The sequence below is a fragment of the Emericellopsis atlantica genome (assembly GCF_019669845.1).
Source record: "Emericellopsis atlantica unplaced genomic scaffold F5Z01scaffold_26, whole genome shotgun sequence".
NCBI classification, from domain to species: domain Eukaryota; kingdom Fungi; phylum Ascomycota; class Sordariomycetes; order Hypocreales; family Bionectriaceae; genus Emericellopsis; species Emericellopsis atlantica.
The window spans coordinates 375,623-393,757 of NW_025764728.1; the positions used below are offsets into that span (position 1 = coordinate 375,623).

Below are 18,135 nucleotides of genomic sequence, written 5' to 3' on the forward strand. Positions count from 1 at the left end.
TCGACTATCGTCGACTATATAATGTTTACTTAGTATATAGGAAGCCTAGCTTTACTATAGTTAGTCTTTACTAGCTCCTTAGCTATTAATACAATTATCTACGTAAGATTTACTATCTTATATATAGACTATAACCCGACCGCTTAAGTTAACGATATCCTAGTATACTTAGTTCATAAACCGACCTTAGATCTACCTACCCTATAGTTAGTCTAACCCGAATATTATATATTAATAGCTCTTATTTAGTATACTACCGTGTTAAGTACTTAAGCAATATAATACTATAGCTAGCGAATCCTCTAAGATAACCCCTAAGTCCGCCGAAAAGGGTAAGGCCACGGCTAAGTATACCGAGCCCTCCTAGACGGCTTAGTCTATAGACTTAGACTCGGACGAGTCCGATAACGAGGACACGAAGATCCTTAAGGGGTAGATCTAAGAGTTATAAGGGTAGCTACGGTAAGTCCTCGATATATAGGCCCGCGATAAGTAATAGTACGACGAAGCCTACTATTCCTTCTACGAAGGAATAACCTTATAATAGTAATAGGCCGCCTAGCTAAGAAACGAGATAAATAGCGTGAATAATAATACTATTCGATAGGCTATTAGCAAGGACCTAGGAGAGATTATAAAGCCACGCTAACTAGGACTATTCGATAGTATAACTAAGGACCTTTAAGGGTTCCTAACTTAGGTTAGAGCCTACTAATAGTACTTCCTATCTATCCTTCGTACGGAAGAAAATAAAGTACGCTACGCGGTAGGATATTTATTAGGAGCCGCTCTTATATAGTTCGAACCTACTCTTAGGGACTTCGTAACTAATACCTACTAATACCGAAAATAAAAGACGAAAGATATCTTCGCGTACTATAATAACTTTAAAGAAATATTAAAGGCGACCTTCAGGACTATCGACGAAGAACGCCTAGCTAAGAACTAGCTAGAGGCGTTAAAATAAAAAAAGTTAGCCTCGGATTATAGCGTTTTATTTACCTAAATCGCGTCTAGGACTACTAAGAGTAAAGGAGATAAGATAGCCTCCTTCTACCGAGGTCTTAAGGACGAGGTTAAGGACGAGCTATATAAGGAAGACCGACCCGCCACCCTTATAAGCTATATCGCGATAGCCGTTAAAATCGATAACCGATAATTCGAGCGACGACGCGAGAAGAAAGGATAGTACTTTACTAATGCCTTAAACCGCGATCGTAATAACAAAAACCGAATCTACCCTAATATAAGACGACCGCGATTCTACTAGAGCACGGCTCTCGGCGGAACCTATACGGGACTAATAAATCTCGACGCGATAGAGCGAAAGCTCGCCGCGATAGATAAAAAGAACCTCACCTACTATAACTACGGTAAGAAAGGATACTTTGCGCGCGAATACTATTCCCTAAAGAAAGAACGAAGCTAGGGCTAGAAACTAGTCCCTAAAGGTAAGTATAAGTAGCTAAATATAACTAGGTCCGGATACGATATTAGCCCCCCGTAAAATATAGTATCCTCTAGGGAGAAAGAACGATAGAAGTTCCTCGAGGAAATAAGGAAGGCCGGAGAAGAGGTAAGAAAGTAACCAATACCTTATAAAGCATTATACTAGTTAGGATACTACGACGATAGCTACCTAACCTACCGGGATAGTAAGGAAAACTTAAGATAGTTCCCTAAGGCCTTACGCGGGTCTCGCGTTCTAGCTATAATACGTAAAGCCACTATAGGGCTAGGGAAGTACCCGGACGACGTAGACGAAGAATTATCCGATACCGACTCTATAGATAGCGACGAAGAGCTCCTATAAAAGAAACGGATACTCGAAACCAACCTATTACACGGACGAGCAACCCTACGAGAATAGATAAAGGTAGCGATAGATCGGTACGACCCTCTACCGTAAGGGGAAGATCTCTAGATAGTTATCCCCGCTTAGACGCTAAACAGAGGAATTAATTAAGTAATAGACCGAAGAATAGTCTTAGGAGACGACCTACGTATATACCTAGATATACTAAAATATTACGAACTCTTATAGATTTCTTATATATATTACTTTTATAAAATATATATACTTAATAAAGGAAGGTATTAAGTTTACTTAATTAAGGGACTAGCTACCCGCGTTATTAACGACCTATACGAAAAATATAAAGCGGAGTTCTACGAGTATATATACGTAGAACCTAGCATAGGATATATAATGCTAAGGTAGTTAGCGAAATACCCCGAAGTATACGCACGAGACTAGAAGACGTGGCGTAGATACTAGTTAGTGGACTGCCTACGATACGCTAAGGCAAAGGTATTCGATTAGTATAGGACTAGGGAATAAAAAGAGATAGAAGAGCTCCGATAATACGAGAACGCCGTAAAGGTATTGCTCGGTATTAAGATAGTTAAGAGCAAGGAATGCGCCTTAAGCTACGGATAAGGGTGCAAGGGATATAAGAAGTACCCTAACGGTATAAGATTATTATTCGACCCTACCGAATAAGCGGACCGAGACTATATTAACTAGGGCAAGATAAACCGCGAAAGATATACTAGAGCGAAGGAAACGCTACGCCTACGATATAGGATCGGAGCACGAGAATACCTTATTCCATAAGGAAAGGTATATATATAGTATATTATATATAAGTATTACGAAGGATATATATTAGACTACGGAGTCTACTACTACGGGTATATATATCACCCGTGCGAAGAGGAAGGGAAATAATACCCCTCGATATACCTAGAGTCGTACGGTAGTAGCTATATATACGACCCTAAGGATAATACTATCGATATAGAATACTACCCGTTAAAAAATTATTAATATTACTTATAAAAAGGGCATAGGACGACGAAGAAAACCTAAAGACCCTCTACTCCGTAGAGATAGACGGAGGATAGAAAACGGTTTTAGAAGTCTAGATTAATAGATATTACCTACGAGTACTATTAGATAGTAGAGCAATAGGAAACTATATCTTACTAGCGGTAGTTAACCGATATACGCTACTATAGAATTATAAGGCTCGATTATATAAGCTTTTTAACGTCGAAGGATAAAGCTTCGATTATAATAGTAAGACTATCGACCGCGAGACTAATTATCTTAACGTAGCGATATAAGGACACTATAAGATAATCGTCTTCGATATTATAAACTTATATGAATACGATATAATACTAGGTTACTTATAGTTAACGAGAAGTAATCCGGTAGTCGATTAGCGTACTAGCTAGTTAGCGTGGATAGACACGATAACGCGATAATTACTATTTAGCTAGAAGAAAGCGAATATTCGCGACGACTTAGCCTCTAGAGTATCTTCATAGGAAGATATAAGCGAGCCGAAGTAGGCAAAAGCTATAGTATCGACCAAGAAGGCGTTATAACCGGGTATACGATATAAATAAAGAAAACGAATTATCGCTAATATTATATAAAAGATATTCGAAGTAAACCAAGCCCTATAAGAAGAAAAGAAGAAAAAACCCACGATAGAAGAAGAACGAATAAAGAATATACCTCTAGAATATCGCAAATACAGCAGGTTATTTAAGGAAACCCTCGAAACGGGTATTCCCTAATATAGTTAATAGGATCACGAAATTTATCTTAAAACCGGAACCTCGACTAAATTCTATAAACTCTATAACCTTAACTAGAAATAACTTAAGATACTACGAGAATATATCAACGAAATACTTAAGAAGGGCTATATTCGAACCTCTACCTCGGAAGTAGGATACCCTATTATATTCGTGCCGAAGAAAAATAGGAAGCTACGATTAGTCGTAGACTATCGGTAGCTTAACGATATCACGATTAAAGATAGGATACCCCTGCCGCTTATTAACGAGCTTAAGGATAGACTTTATAATAAGAACTAGTTTATTACTCTTAACCTAAAAGGAGCCTATAACCTAATCCGTATAAAAAAGGGAGACAAATAGAAAATAGCTTTTCGCATTAAGTTCGGTCTATTCGAGTATTTAGTAATATTATTCGGCCTTACTAATACTCTAGCTACCTTCTAACGAATAATTAATAATATACTCAGGGAGTACTTAGATATCTTCGTTATAGTATATCTAGACGATATCCTAATCTTCTCGGAGACCCTTAAAGAATATAAGGAATACGTCTATTAGGTACTAAAAATACTTTAAGATACGAACCTCTTAGTTAACCTAGAGAAGTGCGCGTTTTATATATAAGAGACCGTCTTTCTCGGATATATAATTAGACCAAACGAAATCCTAATAGAACAAGCAAAGATCAATATAGTTAAGGAATAGCCCCTACTAGAAAATAACCTTAAGGAAGTATAAGTATTCGTAGGGTTCGCAAACTACTATCGGCGCTTTATACGCGACTTCGCGAAGATCGTAGCACTACTTATAGAACTCACGAAGGGCAAAAAGGAGTTCTACTTTAGAAAAGAATAAAGGAAGGCTTTCGAAACGTTACGAGATAGCATAATATCTAATACTATACTTATAACCTATGACCCCGAAAAGCCACTCGAATTAGAAATAGATATATCGGACTACGCTATAGGAGCGTAGATTAGCTAACGAGACGATAACGGCAATCTACGACTAATTACCTTCTTTTCGAAGAAACTCTACGGCGCGGAACTAAACTACCCTATCTACGATAAAGAATTCTTAGTAATTATCGCCGCTATTAAAGAATTTAAGTATTATATACTAGGAACGAAGTTTAGGACTAAGGTTTATATTAATTACTAAAATATCTCCTACTTCGCTACGATATAAGAACTTAGCTTACGATAAGTACGATACGCTAAATTCCTAGCCGAATACGATATTAAAATTATTTATTAGAAAGGATCGGAAAACAGTAGAGTAGACGCACTTAGCCGCCGACTAGACTACGATACCGAAGTATAAAAGGCAAAAGGCTAGATACTTTAATAAAATAACGAAGGAAACTATATATAAATAGTACTTAACCTCCTTATATTTAGAGTCGAAGTAGATACTATATACTACGATAAAATATTAGGTTAGGTATCTAAACACGAAAAAGAAATACCGGACGACTATATAATAGAAACGGGAAAAGGACCCACTAGGAATAAACTACTCTAGATACTACCGCCGCTACGCGATAAAATCTTAATTAATATTCACGCGCACCCTACGGCAGGATATTAAGGAGTTAGGAAGACTCTCGAACGAATATAACGAACGTATGACTACTAAGGAATTAAAGTAAATATCGTACGTATCGTCGGATAATACGAAGACTATACACGCAGTAAGGCTACACGGCACAAACTATATAGAGAACTAAAGCCACTACTAGTACCTTTAAGACCATAGGAATCAATAGCCTTCGATTATATTACAAAACTACCTAAATTAAAGGAACTAGGATCTAACGTCGAATATAATAGTATATTCGTTATTATAGACCGAATAAGTAAATTCGGGTATTTCCTACTATACTAAGAAGCAATAGATATAGAAATACTCGTATATATAGTGCTTAAATATATCGTGGCTAACCACGGCCTTCCGGAAGAAATTATTTCGGATCGAGGAACGATATTTACCTCGAAGTTCTAGCAAGCTCTAATAGCTTAGCTCGGAACCAAGTATAAGCTTAGCATAGCCTACCACCCTTAGACAGACGGATAGATAGAAAGGTTAAACTAGATACTAGAATAATACCTACGGTGCTATATTAACTACGAATAGGACGATTAGGTCTCGAAATTACCACTCGCCTAACTCGCCTACAATAGCGCACCTATAGAATTAACTTAAATCTTACTATTCTATGCGAACTACGGATACGAGCCCGAGTTCGGTAATAAAACACTAAGGGATAGACCTCTTCCTAAAAAAGTAATACTTAAAGCAAACTAACTACGCTTACTATATAAATATATAAAAAGATAGCTCGAATTCGTACGTATACGAATATCGAAATACTATAATAAGAAAAGATCGAAGGGACCGATCTTTCGGAGGGGAGATATAGTCTACTTACTACGTAAAAATTTCATAATAACTCGACCCTTACTAAAGCTCGACTATAAAAAGCTTAGACTATTTAAAATCGACGAAGTTATCTTAGATACTAACTATAAGCTTTCGCTACCCTTAAGTATAAGAATATACCTAGTTTTTTATATCTTATTACTCGAAAAAGCACTATAAAACGCAAAAACAAACTACGAACTAGAAGTCCTCGAAGAACTCTACGAACTAGAACGAATTATCGATAAACAAATAATAGACGGAGAAGTTAAATACCTTATTAAATAGAAAGGCTATATAAGTAGCGAAAATATATAGGAACCCGCTAAATACCTTAAGAATTACCGTTACCTATTGCGATAGTATTATTAAAAAGAAATATATCGGGTATTACGCTTTAATCGATAACCCTAAACGCACCTAACTCCTAAGCACGCCTAACTACCTACTACTCCTTAAGAATAGCCTCTTCCTAAGAACGCACCTTATCCTCCTTATCTAACTCATATATACCACGAGATACTAACTCCGAGGTCCGACTTCGAAGTAGTTCTCGTTAGCGACGAAGGCGCTAAACGCGCCCTAGAGCCTCTTAGAGCTCCCTCTCGGATTTTTCTAAATCCGCTTCCACTCGTTTCTACTTAGATACCGCACGCGTTACTAAAATATAGGTTAGTATATACACGAAAAATATATATAGTACTCACGATACGACGCCACGCTAATACTATTATAAGTTTTCTTTATTTCGATATACGACGTATAGCGACGAGAATTACTATTTATACGACAAACGCGCTTAGCGCGATAATAACGAGTGTAGGGTATCTCGCTCTTAGAACCGTTAAGATAAATAGCTTTAATTAGGATAGCGCGACACGAGTTATTAGTTCCCTTATAAGAAGAGGGATATTTCTATATACGGTTAGGTATAATAAAAGGAAGAGGTTGCCGAATACGACTTACGACGGACGGCTAACGGGTTTTAGCTAATTCTAGGATAGAATCTCGGAAGGGGAGATATTATATTACGACCTAATATACGACCGTATACGCCTCTCACGTGACCCCCGCTTTTTTCCTCCTATTATACGTCACCCGTATACCACGTAGGATAGATAACTATAAGCGACTAGCGACTATAGTCGACTACGCTATAAAGGCGCTTATAAACGATAGTCGACTATCGTCGACTATATAATATTCACTTAGTATATAGGAAGCCTAGCTTTACTATAGTTAGTCTCTACTAGCTCCTTAGCTATTAATATAATTATCTACGCAAGATTTACTATCTCGTATATAGACTATAACCCGACCGCTTAAGTTAATAATATCCTAGTATACTTAGTTTATAAACCGACCTTAGATCTACCTACCCTATAGTTAGTCTGACCCGAACGTCACATTAAGTTAACGATATCCTAGTGTACTTAGTTTATAAACCGACCTTAGATCTACCTACCCTATAGCTAGTCTAACCCGAACGTCACACACGGCTACTTTCACCCCTAGGGGCGAAATTCTATGAGATTTTCTAGCCCTAACCTAATAGCCTAACCCCGTTTTTGCCCCTATAATTAGGATTTAAGTAACCCGATATATATATAGAACTCGATAAAGCGCTATACGGGCTAAAGGACTTATTAATATTATAGTTTAAGGAATTCTTATTAAAACTTAAAGCCCTTAGACTTATATAAAGCGCTAAGGAACCTTATGTATTCTATTCGCTTACTCAAGATATTTATATTATTTTCATAATAGATAATATATTAGTTTTTTATTACCCTTTATAACCCGCGGTAACTAAAGCTATAATTAAGGGGACACTAAGTAGTTCCTAGGAATTAAGATTATTCGAGATTATATAAAATATATAATTTACTTAAGCTATACTTAGTATATCGAAAAGATAGCTGAGATATACCCGGAGAGTATGGCAGATTACACGACTTCGGGCGAGATTGGATATCTTGACCGGCTGAAGCTGTATGAAGAGGAGAAACCGTATATTGTCACCTTTCTACTATCAAACACACCTGGAGCTAAACACAGTAATCTAAGCATTTCCTACCACCCTGTCAACATTCGCGACATCAGGCATTCAACGCAGACTTTCACAACAGGCACTCATGGATTCGAGCTAGTCAAGTTTCCCACCTCTGCCACGACTGAAGAGCTCCGCAACCAGGGAGCGATCCGCGATCTATACTTCCCAGAGGCGGAACAATACTTGAAGGAGAAGTTTGACGCAGAATATGTTTACTTCTTTGATGCTACGGTGAGAGGTCTTAAATATCACTCGACCAGTGTGGAATTAATTATCCCCAGGTTCGAGATGTAACGTTTCAGGAATACGATCTTGAAGCGGAGCTAAGGAACGAGCAAGGAGCGAGCAAATCCTTGGAGCAGCCTGTGACGCCCACGTTGGTACGGCTTTTTCATATCAGAGCATCTTGTAGCCGACGATTAATCACATGCGTAGACCAAACACCTGCATCTGTGTTCCGCAGAATAAAACATGATCTTCCGGAAAGATTTGAGGACTTCAAATCCCGCCACATTCGGGTAATCAAGTAAGCTCAATGTCCTGGTACTTGTATTCCAATCCCACTGACCCAGGATTCAACAGCATCTGGCGACCTTTGGCAGGACCACTTCAAGACTACCCGTTGGCCCTTTGTGACTGGAGAACAACACTGCCAGACGACTATGTGGCTTGCGACCTTCCATCAATCCACTACGTGGGCGAAGTCCTCCAAGTACATCACAATCCTGATCACCAATGGTGGTTCGCGTGTAATATGACCACAGACGAGGCTTTGCTTATCAAAATGTACGACACGGACGCTGAAACAGAAGGCAGCCAAGTTGCCATGTGTACGTATAAACGATTCAAGTCCGCTTGTGATCTCAATTGCAGACTATATGTACTAAGACGAAGCAAATAGGCCTCTCCGCATTGTGCGTTCAAGTGGGAGGATGCATCCAAGGACTGCCACCAGAGAGCGAGTATGGAGATCAGAGCCATCCTTATCAATTGATAAATAGTCTGTGCAACTCGGTCTCAGATAGTTTACAAACGGTCCTTTCGACTTCTCGCGAAACAGTCCTATGCACCTTTAGTGACTAGAAACTAGCCTAACATGTCGTGCTTTCGTAATGACTTACATTTGCGATAGCCAATATCCTCAGCCTGCCTTGTTTGGTTTGGGGGTGCCCTCAGAGCCACCCGAGCCGCCTGACTTGCGGAGCTTCTCTTCATATTGTCTCACGCGCTCCTCCTGGACATGTCTGAGGTCCGGAGAAGACTCAGCCTCCTGTCGCGCAGCGATTACTTGTTCGAGCCAAACCTTCCACGGCTGGGTTCTGCCATTCTCCTCAATGGCCATTCTTTCGATCGCGTGGTACTTTGATATCGACTCGCTGTAGCCTGCTGATTGGGTTAGGTGGTATGGGTGAGACAAGGCGTGGTGTGCACAGGAATGAGTAAAACAATACACGAGAGCAAAAGCTCTAAAGCAAAACCACAGCGCATTTGTTCTACCTAGGCTATAGCGCACTGAGATATGTGTACGGGCGGTATTGCTAGTCTGACTGGCCAATAAACCTGAGATAAGGCAATGTGTCACGAGTTCACACTTTCTGATTATCATATACAAAAGTATAACGCCACACCTTATAACTTAGTATTACTCCTTATAGCGTACGATATACCCCTTAATTAATTTAAGGGCTCTAAATTAGTTACTCTTTTATAAGTATTACTTATATAAAAAGCTCTAATTAAACTATACTTATTATTTATTATGATATTCGAACCTATAACCTATAGATCTAATATAATTCTAATAAATATTATTTTTTTAATCATTATTATAAAAAGTTCTTAATTAATAAATAATGAATTATTTAAGCTTATAATTATAATATATTATAAAAAAAGTTATTTAAGTATTTTATATTATTATAAAAAAAAAATTATTAAGGCTTTATTTATATATTCTTAGTTATATAAACCTATCCTCTTAAAGCCTCTTTCTCTAATATCCTATACTCTAGGTTATTTACCTCCGGTTTTATTAATTTCGGGTTCTTACCCTTCCGGTATTACCTTTTCACCGCTAACGGTAGAAACTTAATCGAGCCTAGCCCCGCTATAAGGTAGGCTTATTATCACATACCCCTTACTTATATAGTTATTTAACCACGCGAGTATTATTATTATTGCTAATTAATAAGGTTCTAAGGTAGGGTCTTTACTTTATCTAAGGTAAGTGCGCTCGTGTGAGCACGTTGAATTTGACACAGAGGATTGAATGATGCAGTCCCGGCGATCGCCTCCTAATTGATCAGGCAATGGATTGGTTCCCCTCATTCCAAGAGCAGCACAGTAGCCCCCTACTGTGCTGCCATCTCCTACATGAGATATGCAGAATGATTCCCAGGTCGGCGATTCACCCGGGGTGAAGTCATGATTGGCCACTCTCCAGACAAGCGACTGGTGACACGGAGTGGCGTTGTGACATTGAATGTGAGTGGTTGCGCTTGGCAATCTGAGGATACGAAATCACGAATACCTTGCGTATCACTGCGTCATTCAGCGAATAGCGCTCCTAACCGGTGAATCTAACATGCAGCTACTCCGTAGCAAGTGACTAGGAAGAGCTAGATTCAAAAGTCCCCGAGTCTCTCTGCCTTATAGCTAAAGACTTAAAGAGGGAATAGATTCCCACTTAGTCTAGCTGCTGAATTAACATAATCATGTCTTTACTATACCTTATTTATTGTGATTCCCGATTATCACTTTATGTTAATATCTTGATATCTTCTAACTTTGGGATTTCAAGAGCCTGACTCTATACTCATTCTACTGAAACGTCTCTATCTAAGGGTTTAAACATGTCCGACAGAAGTACTACAAGCTACGATGGCCATGGCATGGCCGAGGCAGTATGTCCCCCCTGCCCGAACTATGGTCAAATACTAACACGTTGGCAGTATACTAGCATGGACCCAGAAGGGGACAGACGTCGCGAAGAACTAGAAAGAGTTAAGGCTGCAGCTGGAGCTAGCGTTCAAAAACCAGAGCCGATAGCGTCACATGGAACCACGACACAGAGAACCACGACGAAAGAGGAGACAGAGAAGGCTACAAACCAACAATTCAATAAGGATGGGAGTGTGAAGCAGTAGATAGGAAGTGTATTCTAGAAAATGACCACTTCACGGGTCCATGAGACCGGATCTTTAGTTGAAATAGAAGAACTGTCAATCCCTGTGTGCATTTCTCATGTCTCTCAATAATTCCTGCTTCGCGGTAGGGTTCTCAGCCTCCGTCTCGCTCGAGTTAACCACCGGGGCTTTTTTCAGGCTGTACGTGTCGAGCTGCATTCCTAAGCGCCACAGCCATAGCAGTACTTACCCTTCGATACCTGCACCATGGACGTCTTTGTAACTCCACCTTCTTCCGACCATGTCGAAATGAAGGCGCAAATCGTCGACTTCACGGCTTTGGGGCGCATATGAACCCAGGCAGAGATCTCTTCCACAGGTTCAACGTCCAGGACAGCTTACGTGGCAAACGTGCCGGAGTCACCGTCATACTTGTGGACGGCTGGGAAGAAGGTCCAATGGAGAAGATTGTCAATCGTGAGGAGAAAGCCAGAGGCGACAAAGATCATGAAGATACTGAGAGCGATCAGCCACCTGCTAATGACCTGCCCAATGCGACGAAGCCGGACTGGCTCGTCCTCGAGAATAAGCTTCGTCAGAAATACGCGAATTCAGCTAAATATCAGGACAGGCTGCAGGTGGGGGAGTGTAGTAAGCTGCCTCTCCGGGAGAACGAGTGAAGCGCGTACTAAGGGCCCACGGCTGCTAGACTCATAGTATCTGATCTATCACTGAAAACACTTCCGAGGTCTCGACTTCGCAATTATCCGTTTGTCCACAACGTAGCAAGCCCTTGATCTCGTCTTTTTGAGAGCTGTGGTGCATGCCGGCCACCAGACCGATGGCTGTCTTACAGGACATCGTGCCACTCACATGACGCGACAAATTCGTGGATAGTTGAGGTGGGTAGAGGAACGGTGGCAACTTTTCCTTCTGGGCACCCGAAGCAAGTGCTCCCTTACTGGCATAGTCCTCCGGCCCGGCATTTGGATATGTGATGGACACCGCTGGACGACCTTGTGCTAGCCTAGGAGACACGACACTAGTCAATCGATCTTGGAGTCGATGCTGCGAGGAGTGGGTATCGCCTGACGGAAACGTGGCATTTGGCGCTGGCGGATTTGTTAGAGTTTTAGAACTTTTCGCTAGTCTTCTCGGATAGCTAATATTCGGTATGCTTGTTGGCGGAGGATGCTGACTAGGATCGGAGCTGTGAGTGGCCGTTGGCGCATCATCGTAACCGGTCGCACGGAGGTGGCGAGCAATCTCATCAGGCGCGACACCTTTGCGGTCGAGCAGCGCGCGGAGCCGATGGTTCTCCAGTTCAAGAGCCTTGGCGATCCGTTGTAGTTCAATGCTGGCCTGCACCCCCTCGCGTTCGAAGCGGGCGACCTTCTCTTGTAGGTCCTGAACGAGCTCTCTACGGCGAGCACGCGAGCGACGCTGATTTTCGCGGTTTTCGGTCGCAGAGGCCGGTTTTCTGATCTAGAATGCGCGAGTCAGATATTGTTTCTGGTGGGAGATAAGCGACCATGCCCTCGTTGAGTCAGACCTTCCTAGGCATGAGTACGGCGCGGAGACTATTGTAGAGTGATGTTGTTAAGTTACTTCGATGTCATGTTGTTAACAGCCAGTATCGCAGGATCTTGAGGGAATTATCTGCATCTTGGATACCCGGGAAGTAAGGCTTGTGACTCTATGGAGAGAGCATGCCGGACGAGCGAATCCTTGTTTTAGGGAGGTAATTATAGAAGAAGACTGTTTAATTTTGCCCCAAAGAATTATCAACACAATTGTTCGATTCTCTCATCAGATTGAGTGCTTTTTGAATCTCGCTGGCGCATTGTTTCAAACATTTATCTGGTCTCTAACCTGCATGTGTCAGGCCCCTTACATGATTGGTCGATATTCAGCGCTTGCAAATCTCCTAGACGGGCAATCTATGATCTACGCGCACGTTAGCTCCTGTTAACGTTTAATTCTTTCATTACGAATTAATAAGCCCACGATTGCATAGCTTAAAACTCATCACTATCTGTGGAGAAGGCGCAAAAGCATACCGCGTAGCCTTCAATCGGATAGAGCAATATTGTGTGTATGCGGTTAGGCGAGTCAGGAGGCATCATCGTTCACTATTCCACATTATCAACACCTCTCTCCCCGTCGTCTTCACTCATTATGTTCACGCAGAATGGGTACTCGCCTCCGCACAATTGCTTGCTGGCGTTCACATCTACGTGCTAATTACTCGCCTCGGGTCTTTACGTCTTCTTTTGCCTCAACAGCCATGTCTTCTTTATCGCCCGAAAAATTGGTGCACCGCCATGCCAACGATCCAAACTCGTGTTCTCTCAAAGCCAATGGCGGCGTCGTTGCTTCCCCGGATCTGCCCATCGGCGAGGCTCAGGATGAGCCTGCGATCAGGTCCAGATACAGGCCATTTCTTCTGGATCACGAGGGTGCGGCAGGCGATTGGGTGGCGGAACTCGAGCTCGACACCGTCACCGCAATGGCGCAAGCGGACGTGGAGAAGACCGGCTCCCGACTCAATATCCTTGTCCTATACGGGAGTCTGCGAAAACGGTAAGTGGCACCACCTCGCGGCAGAAGGCAGTGACTGAGACATCACAGATCCTATTCCAAGCTCGCAGCCTTTGAGGCAGCCCGCATCCTCCACAGGCTCGGATGCGACGTGCGCATCTTCAATCCATCGCAGCTTCCCATCCGTGACTCGGTCTCGACAGATCACCCGGCTGTCCAGGAGCTCCGCGAGCTTTCTCTTTGGAGCGATGCACACGTTTGGTGCTCCCCTGAGCAGCATGGCAACTTGACTGCCGTCTTCAAGAACCAGATTGACTGGATCCCGCTGTCCACAGGCTCCGTGAGGCCGACTCAGGGACGAACTCTGGCTATTGTTCAGGTGAATGGTGGCAGTCAGTCCTTCAACACCGTGAACAGTCTCCGCGTCCTGGGTCGATGGATGAGGATGTTCACCATTCCCAACCAGTCGAGCATCCCGACAGCTTTCAAGCAATTCGAAGACGAGGGAGGCGACGGCAGCGGCAAGGCTCGTTTGCTGCCGAGTGGGAACCGCGATAGACTGGTGGATTGCATGGAAGAGCTGGTCAAGTACACCATTATCATGCGCCAGCACCACACATTGTTCGAGGATCGATACAGCGAACGAAAGGCAAGTGCTGCGAAAGCAACGGCAGCCTTTGCCAATAGTGCACTAAAATGAGTATAAATCGATATGTCACATTATTTCGCTCAGTATAGACTAAAGAAGATTCGCAGAGATGAATGGATAATATGGTGTGGAATCCCAGATCCATGAATGCAGGGACATGGACCAGTGTATGTCTTTGAAAAGTATGAGCCCGGTACATGTAGGTAAGCAGAACTGCCCCCATCATTGAGCAACTTCTCTCCTTCTTGAAACTACTTCCATGGTAGGTACGAGGACCCAGACTCTGAGTTCTGGGTATATGTGGAGTGAAGGTACTGCTGCGGCTGCTGGTCCGTTTGACCGGAGTAGGCCGGCTTTGCAGACACAGCGACGGGTTTGCGATGCAGTGGGGGTGGTAACGCAGGCTTCTGCTCTTGTTGGTTTGTCTGGTTCAAGGACGACGTAACATTACTGCTCGCGGGGCCGTACGCGTGATACGGTGACTCCATGTTTTGTGCCTGCGGGTATGGCTGATATGTCTGACGCCGAGCGGCTACTGTCTCAGGCCCGCCTCCATGTTGTGGGGGCTGCTGGTGATATATGGGAGGAACATCCATCGGAGGATAAGGATCAAGTTGATACGACTCAGATGGCGCCAGCGTGGCCCTTGGGCCAATTGGCGTGGAGCTCACAGGACGAACGTCTCGAGGCAGTGGCTGGTAGTTCTGGGCTTGGCTGTGAGGATAAGGCTGTTGTGGAAGCTTCGACTTTTTTGAAGGGCCCTTGTACGGCTGGTACGGACCATAGTCGAGGCTAGAGTCCGAGGACAGCGAAGCCCTGGGGGGTGGCCGGCGAGGTTCCTGGCAGTAGTATAGGTTTGAAGTTCCGGCTGGCGGCACTCCATATCTTTCGCCATACTGGTTCAAACCGCTTGCGGACGCTGACTGATGAAGAGATTGGTCTGTGGACCTTTGCGCGAGCGATGGTTCACTTGATGTAGCCATGGTGAGCCTTCTAGCATACCCATCGTGGGCTGCGGATATCTGAGGCACACCATGCCGTCCAGGCCCTCCGCTGTTGGAGCGTTGGTGAGGCCCGAAGTTGCCTACATACTCTGCCTGTCCAGTTGCTCCTGGATCGAATCTCGTAGGCTGTGGGTGCTTTGAAGGATCAAGTGGTGCCCAACCGCCATCTCGATAGCTCGATCGCGGGTTGTCAAGCGGATGGCCAGAAGAGAAGCTACCAGACTCGGGGGCAGGTAAGGAGGCCAATGCCGACATTTCTGCCACGGAAGATAAGCCCCGTGAGATCATGGAGCCGGTTGGCTCCTGTGGCTTTCCTGCTGGGCAGTCGCCGTAGTCAAGGCCTTGGTTTCTGTTCTCAACTTTGCGTACCAGAGCCGACACCGCAGAATTGCCAGACGTAACTTCCACTCGTATCAGCTCCATCAGCGCTTCTACATGTTCAACAATGACGCTGATACACCCCGCGTTCTCGCTCATGACTGCTCCTTGTAGCGCGTTGAAGCCGTTCCTATTCGCGTGCAGCACGTCGGCACCACGGTCGAGCAATAGTTGCACCACCTGGCCGTTTCCGTTAAACGCCTCCATTATGAGCGCCGTGTCGCCGTTCTTATCTGGTAAGTTGATGTCCGCACCAGCGTCAAGGAGTGAGCGAATGGTTTCTTGCGGCAGAATCGTGGAACCTGAAGCAATAGGCCCAGCCATGTTTGGCCCTCCAGTGACATCCAGATTCGCCCTGGCCTGGAGGAGACGCTGTACCATTTCTTTGTCGCCTTTGCTCGCAGCAGCAATGATGGGATACTCATACAGACCCCCGCCTCGGTTGGGGTTCGCGCCATGCTCGAGAAGAAGGTCGGCGATTTCTACATTCCCAGCCTCGACAGCAGCTTGGAGAGCAGTCCCCTGTGGCATATTCTTATGCACGCTGAAGGCATTCACGTCTGCCCCGTGTTTCAGAAGCAGTTGAACAACCTCCACGTGCCCTTGACCGGCGGCAGTCTGTAAGGCCCAGCCGTCGGGCGCGTTGACATCGGCCTTGTAGCTAAGCAGATTCTCGATGATGTGAACTGTACCATCGTAGGCGGCAGCCGTGAGGGCGTTTCCGTATCTTTTGTCCCGACGTCAGCAACACATACTCTCTGCCTGGGGAAGCCGGCCCGTGGTCCTTACTCTTCGCCTATGGCATTGAGATCGGCGCCATATCTTAGCAGCAATCTGACTGTATTGGCAGACTCGAAATCAGTCGCCGCATATAGTGTTTTGTCCAAGATCGCGGTGGAGATGGTCGCGTTCGAATACTCCCACAAAGCTCCGAGCACTTCGATCTCCTGCTCGCCATCAAATCCATAGCAGAAGCTAAAAAGTGCCGCGTTGCAGTCAAGACCTGAGCATTTTGTCAGCAGCAAATGGATTATGTCGCAGCGACGAGTGAATGACGCTTCATCCAGAGCAAGTTGGATCGCTGATCTTGGACATTCCATCACCTCGAAGAGGCGAGTTAACGCCTCCATGCGATCATGACCGGCAGCCTGAGCCAGAGCTGTGTGGAACTCTTCCGGCGGAAGGTTGTGGCCATACTTCTCGAGTAGGAAGTTGAACGTAGTCAGGTCGGAGCGTGTTGCTGCCAGAGCAAGTGGCTCCCAGATGATCTCCTCTTCCTCATCGTCGTCATCGTCGTCATCGTCATCGTCTTCATCATCATCACCATCTCCTTCTTCTTGTTCTCCATCTTCGCTTTCTGGGTCCTCGGCTGTACTGCAGACGGCAGGACCAGCCTCAGAACCGGGATCATCAGCACCCATTTTGCAACTAGCATTGCCATCCCAAGATTGGCTCTCGTGATTTTCTTGGGCGTTAGCCTCCTGTTGGAGTCTGAGTTCACGCGTTTCCACCGCCCTCATCACCTTATTTTTGCGCCCAGTAAAATGCAGCGTATTTATTAGATAGTCGCCCACTACCAAATAATATCAGAAGTGTTTAGTATCACGGCTAGTTCTTGCAAGTAGGGACCCAAGACCCTCTCCACAAGACCATCCTTAACCCACCCAGCATCCCAGCCTGGTCGCCATAGTGCCTTACAATACTCCCAATACTCAGGAAAGAATCCAGAAAACTCCCAGTCCAAGATAGCCACGACTTTAGATCCTCGCACAAGAATGTTCCTTGGAGCGAAGTCGTTATGAGTTAGAACGATCTCGTGATTCTTCATAACGTCGAGTAGTGTCCGGCATAGAAGTCGCACGTACGCATCGTCTTGGCGGTTGTGTGACCACGCTTTTACAAGCCCTTTGTTAAACTCCGATTCATCATTATAGGGTCCAAACGCAAAGAGGTCATGTGAGAAGAATTGGTCGTCACAGGCGGTGCCATCTATGCCTCCGATGTAATTTCCCTTGATCTGTCGGAGTTCGTTGAAATAACCGCGAAGTTGCTTTGAAACGTCGTCTTTCTCCTCCTCAGTGTACTTGTCCCAGGCCATTTCTAGCGTCTCCCCGTCGACATACTCCATGACAATGCGAACCCGGCCTGAATCCTCGTCTTTGTATGCATTGTAGATCTCTGGTACTGGTATGCTTGTCTTCTCACGAACGAACTTCATCGTATTCGCTTCTGTGATCCGCGTGTTTTCGCAGGTCTTGACGATAGTCGCGCCAGCTAGGGTTAGGGTTAGGGTTAGGGTTAGGGTTAGGGTTAGGGTTAGGGTTAGGGTTAGGGTTAGGGTTAGGGTTAGGGTTAGGGTTAGGGTTA

General features: G+C 44.2%; 5 protein-coding genes across 5 annotated transcripts; 2 read left to right on the forward strand and 3 right to left on the reverse strand.

Moving 5' to 3' along the window:
- Positions 1-7,918: 7,918 nt before the first annotated feature.
- F5Z01DRAFT_728411 (uncharacterized protein) lies at positions 7,919-8,972 on the forward strand (the record flags this gene model as incomplete). The annotated part of the gene is made up of 3 exons (XM_046266677.1): positions 7,919-8,309; positions 8,414-8,597; positions 8,654-8,972. Exons 1-3 carry the CDS (start codon positions 7,958-7,960, stop codon positions 8,970-8,972), a joined length of 855 nt encoding a protein of 284 aa, XP_046115577.1. The 5' UTR covers positions 7,919-7,957.
- Positions 8,973-11,891: 2,919 nt separating this feature from the next.
- On the reverse strand, positions 11,892-13,021 carry F5Z01DRAFT_275548 (uncharacterized protein). Its single transcript, XM_046258710.1, has 3 exons — positions 12,871-13,021; positions 12,749-12,803; positions 11,892-12,681 (listed from the first exon to the last, which is right to left on the reverse strand). The coding sequence occupies exons 2-3, from the start codon at positions 12,758-12,760 to the stop codon at positions 11,908-11,910; spliced, it is 786 nt and encodes a 261-aa protein (XP_046115578.1). The 5' UTR covers positions 12,761-12,803; positions 12,871-13,021; the 3' UTR covers positions 11,892-11,907.
- A 462-nt stretch (positions 13,022-13,483) lies between these two features.
- Positions 13,484-14,437, forward strand: F5Z01DRAFT_676844 (flavoprotein-like protein; the record flags this gene model as incomplete). Its single annotated transcript, XM_046265293.1, has 2 exons — positions 13,484-13,779; positions 13,828-14,437. The coding sequence occupies 2 exons, from the start codon at positions 13,484-13,486 to the stop codon at positions 14,435-14,437; spliced, it is 906 nt and encodes a 301-aa protein (XP_046115579.1).
- A 100-nt stretch (positions 14,438-14,537) lies between these two features.
- F5Z01DRAFT_692085 (ankyrin repeat-containing domain protein) lies at positions 14,538-17,189 on the reverse strand (the record flags this gene model as incomplete). The annotated part of the gene is made up of 2 exons (XM_046266176.1): positions 14,538-16,495; positions 16,558-17,189. 2 exons carry the CDS (start codon positions 17,187-17,189, stop codon positions 14,638-14,640), a joined length of 2,490 nt encoding a protein of 829 aa, XP_046115580.1. The 3' UTR covers positions 14,538-14,637.
- A 146-nt stretch (positions 17,190-17,335) lies between these two features.
- On the reverse strand, positions 17,336-17,981 carry F5Z01DRAFT_663307 (kinase-like domain-containing protein). Its single transcript, XM_046264023.1, has one exon. It carries the CDS (start codon positions 17,894-17,896, stop codon positions 17,342-17,344), a length of 555 nt encoding a protein of 184 aa, XP_046115581.1. The 5' UTR covers positions 17,897-17,981; the 3' UTR covers positions 17,336-17,341.
- Positions 17,982-18,135: the final 154 nt, after the last annotated feature.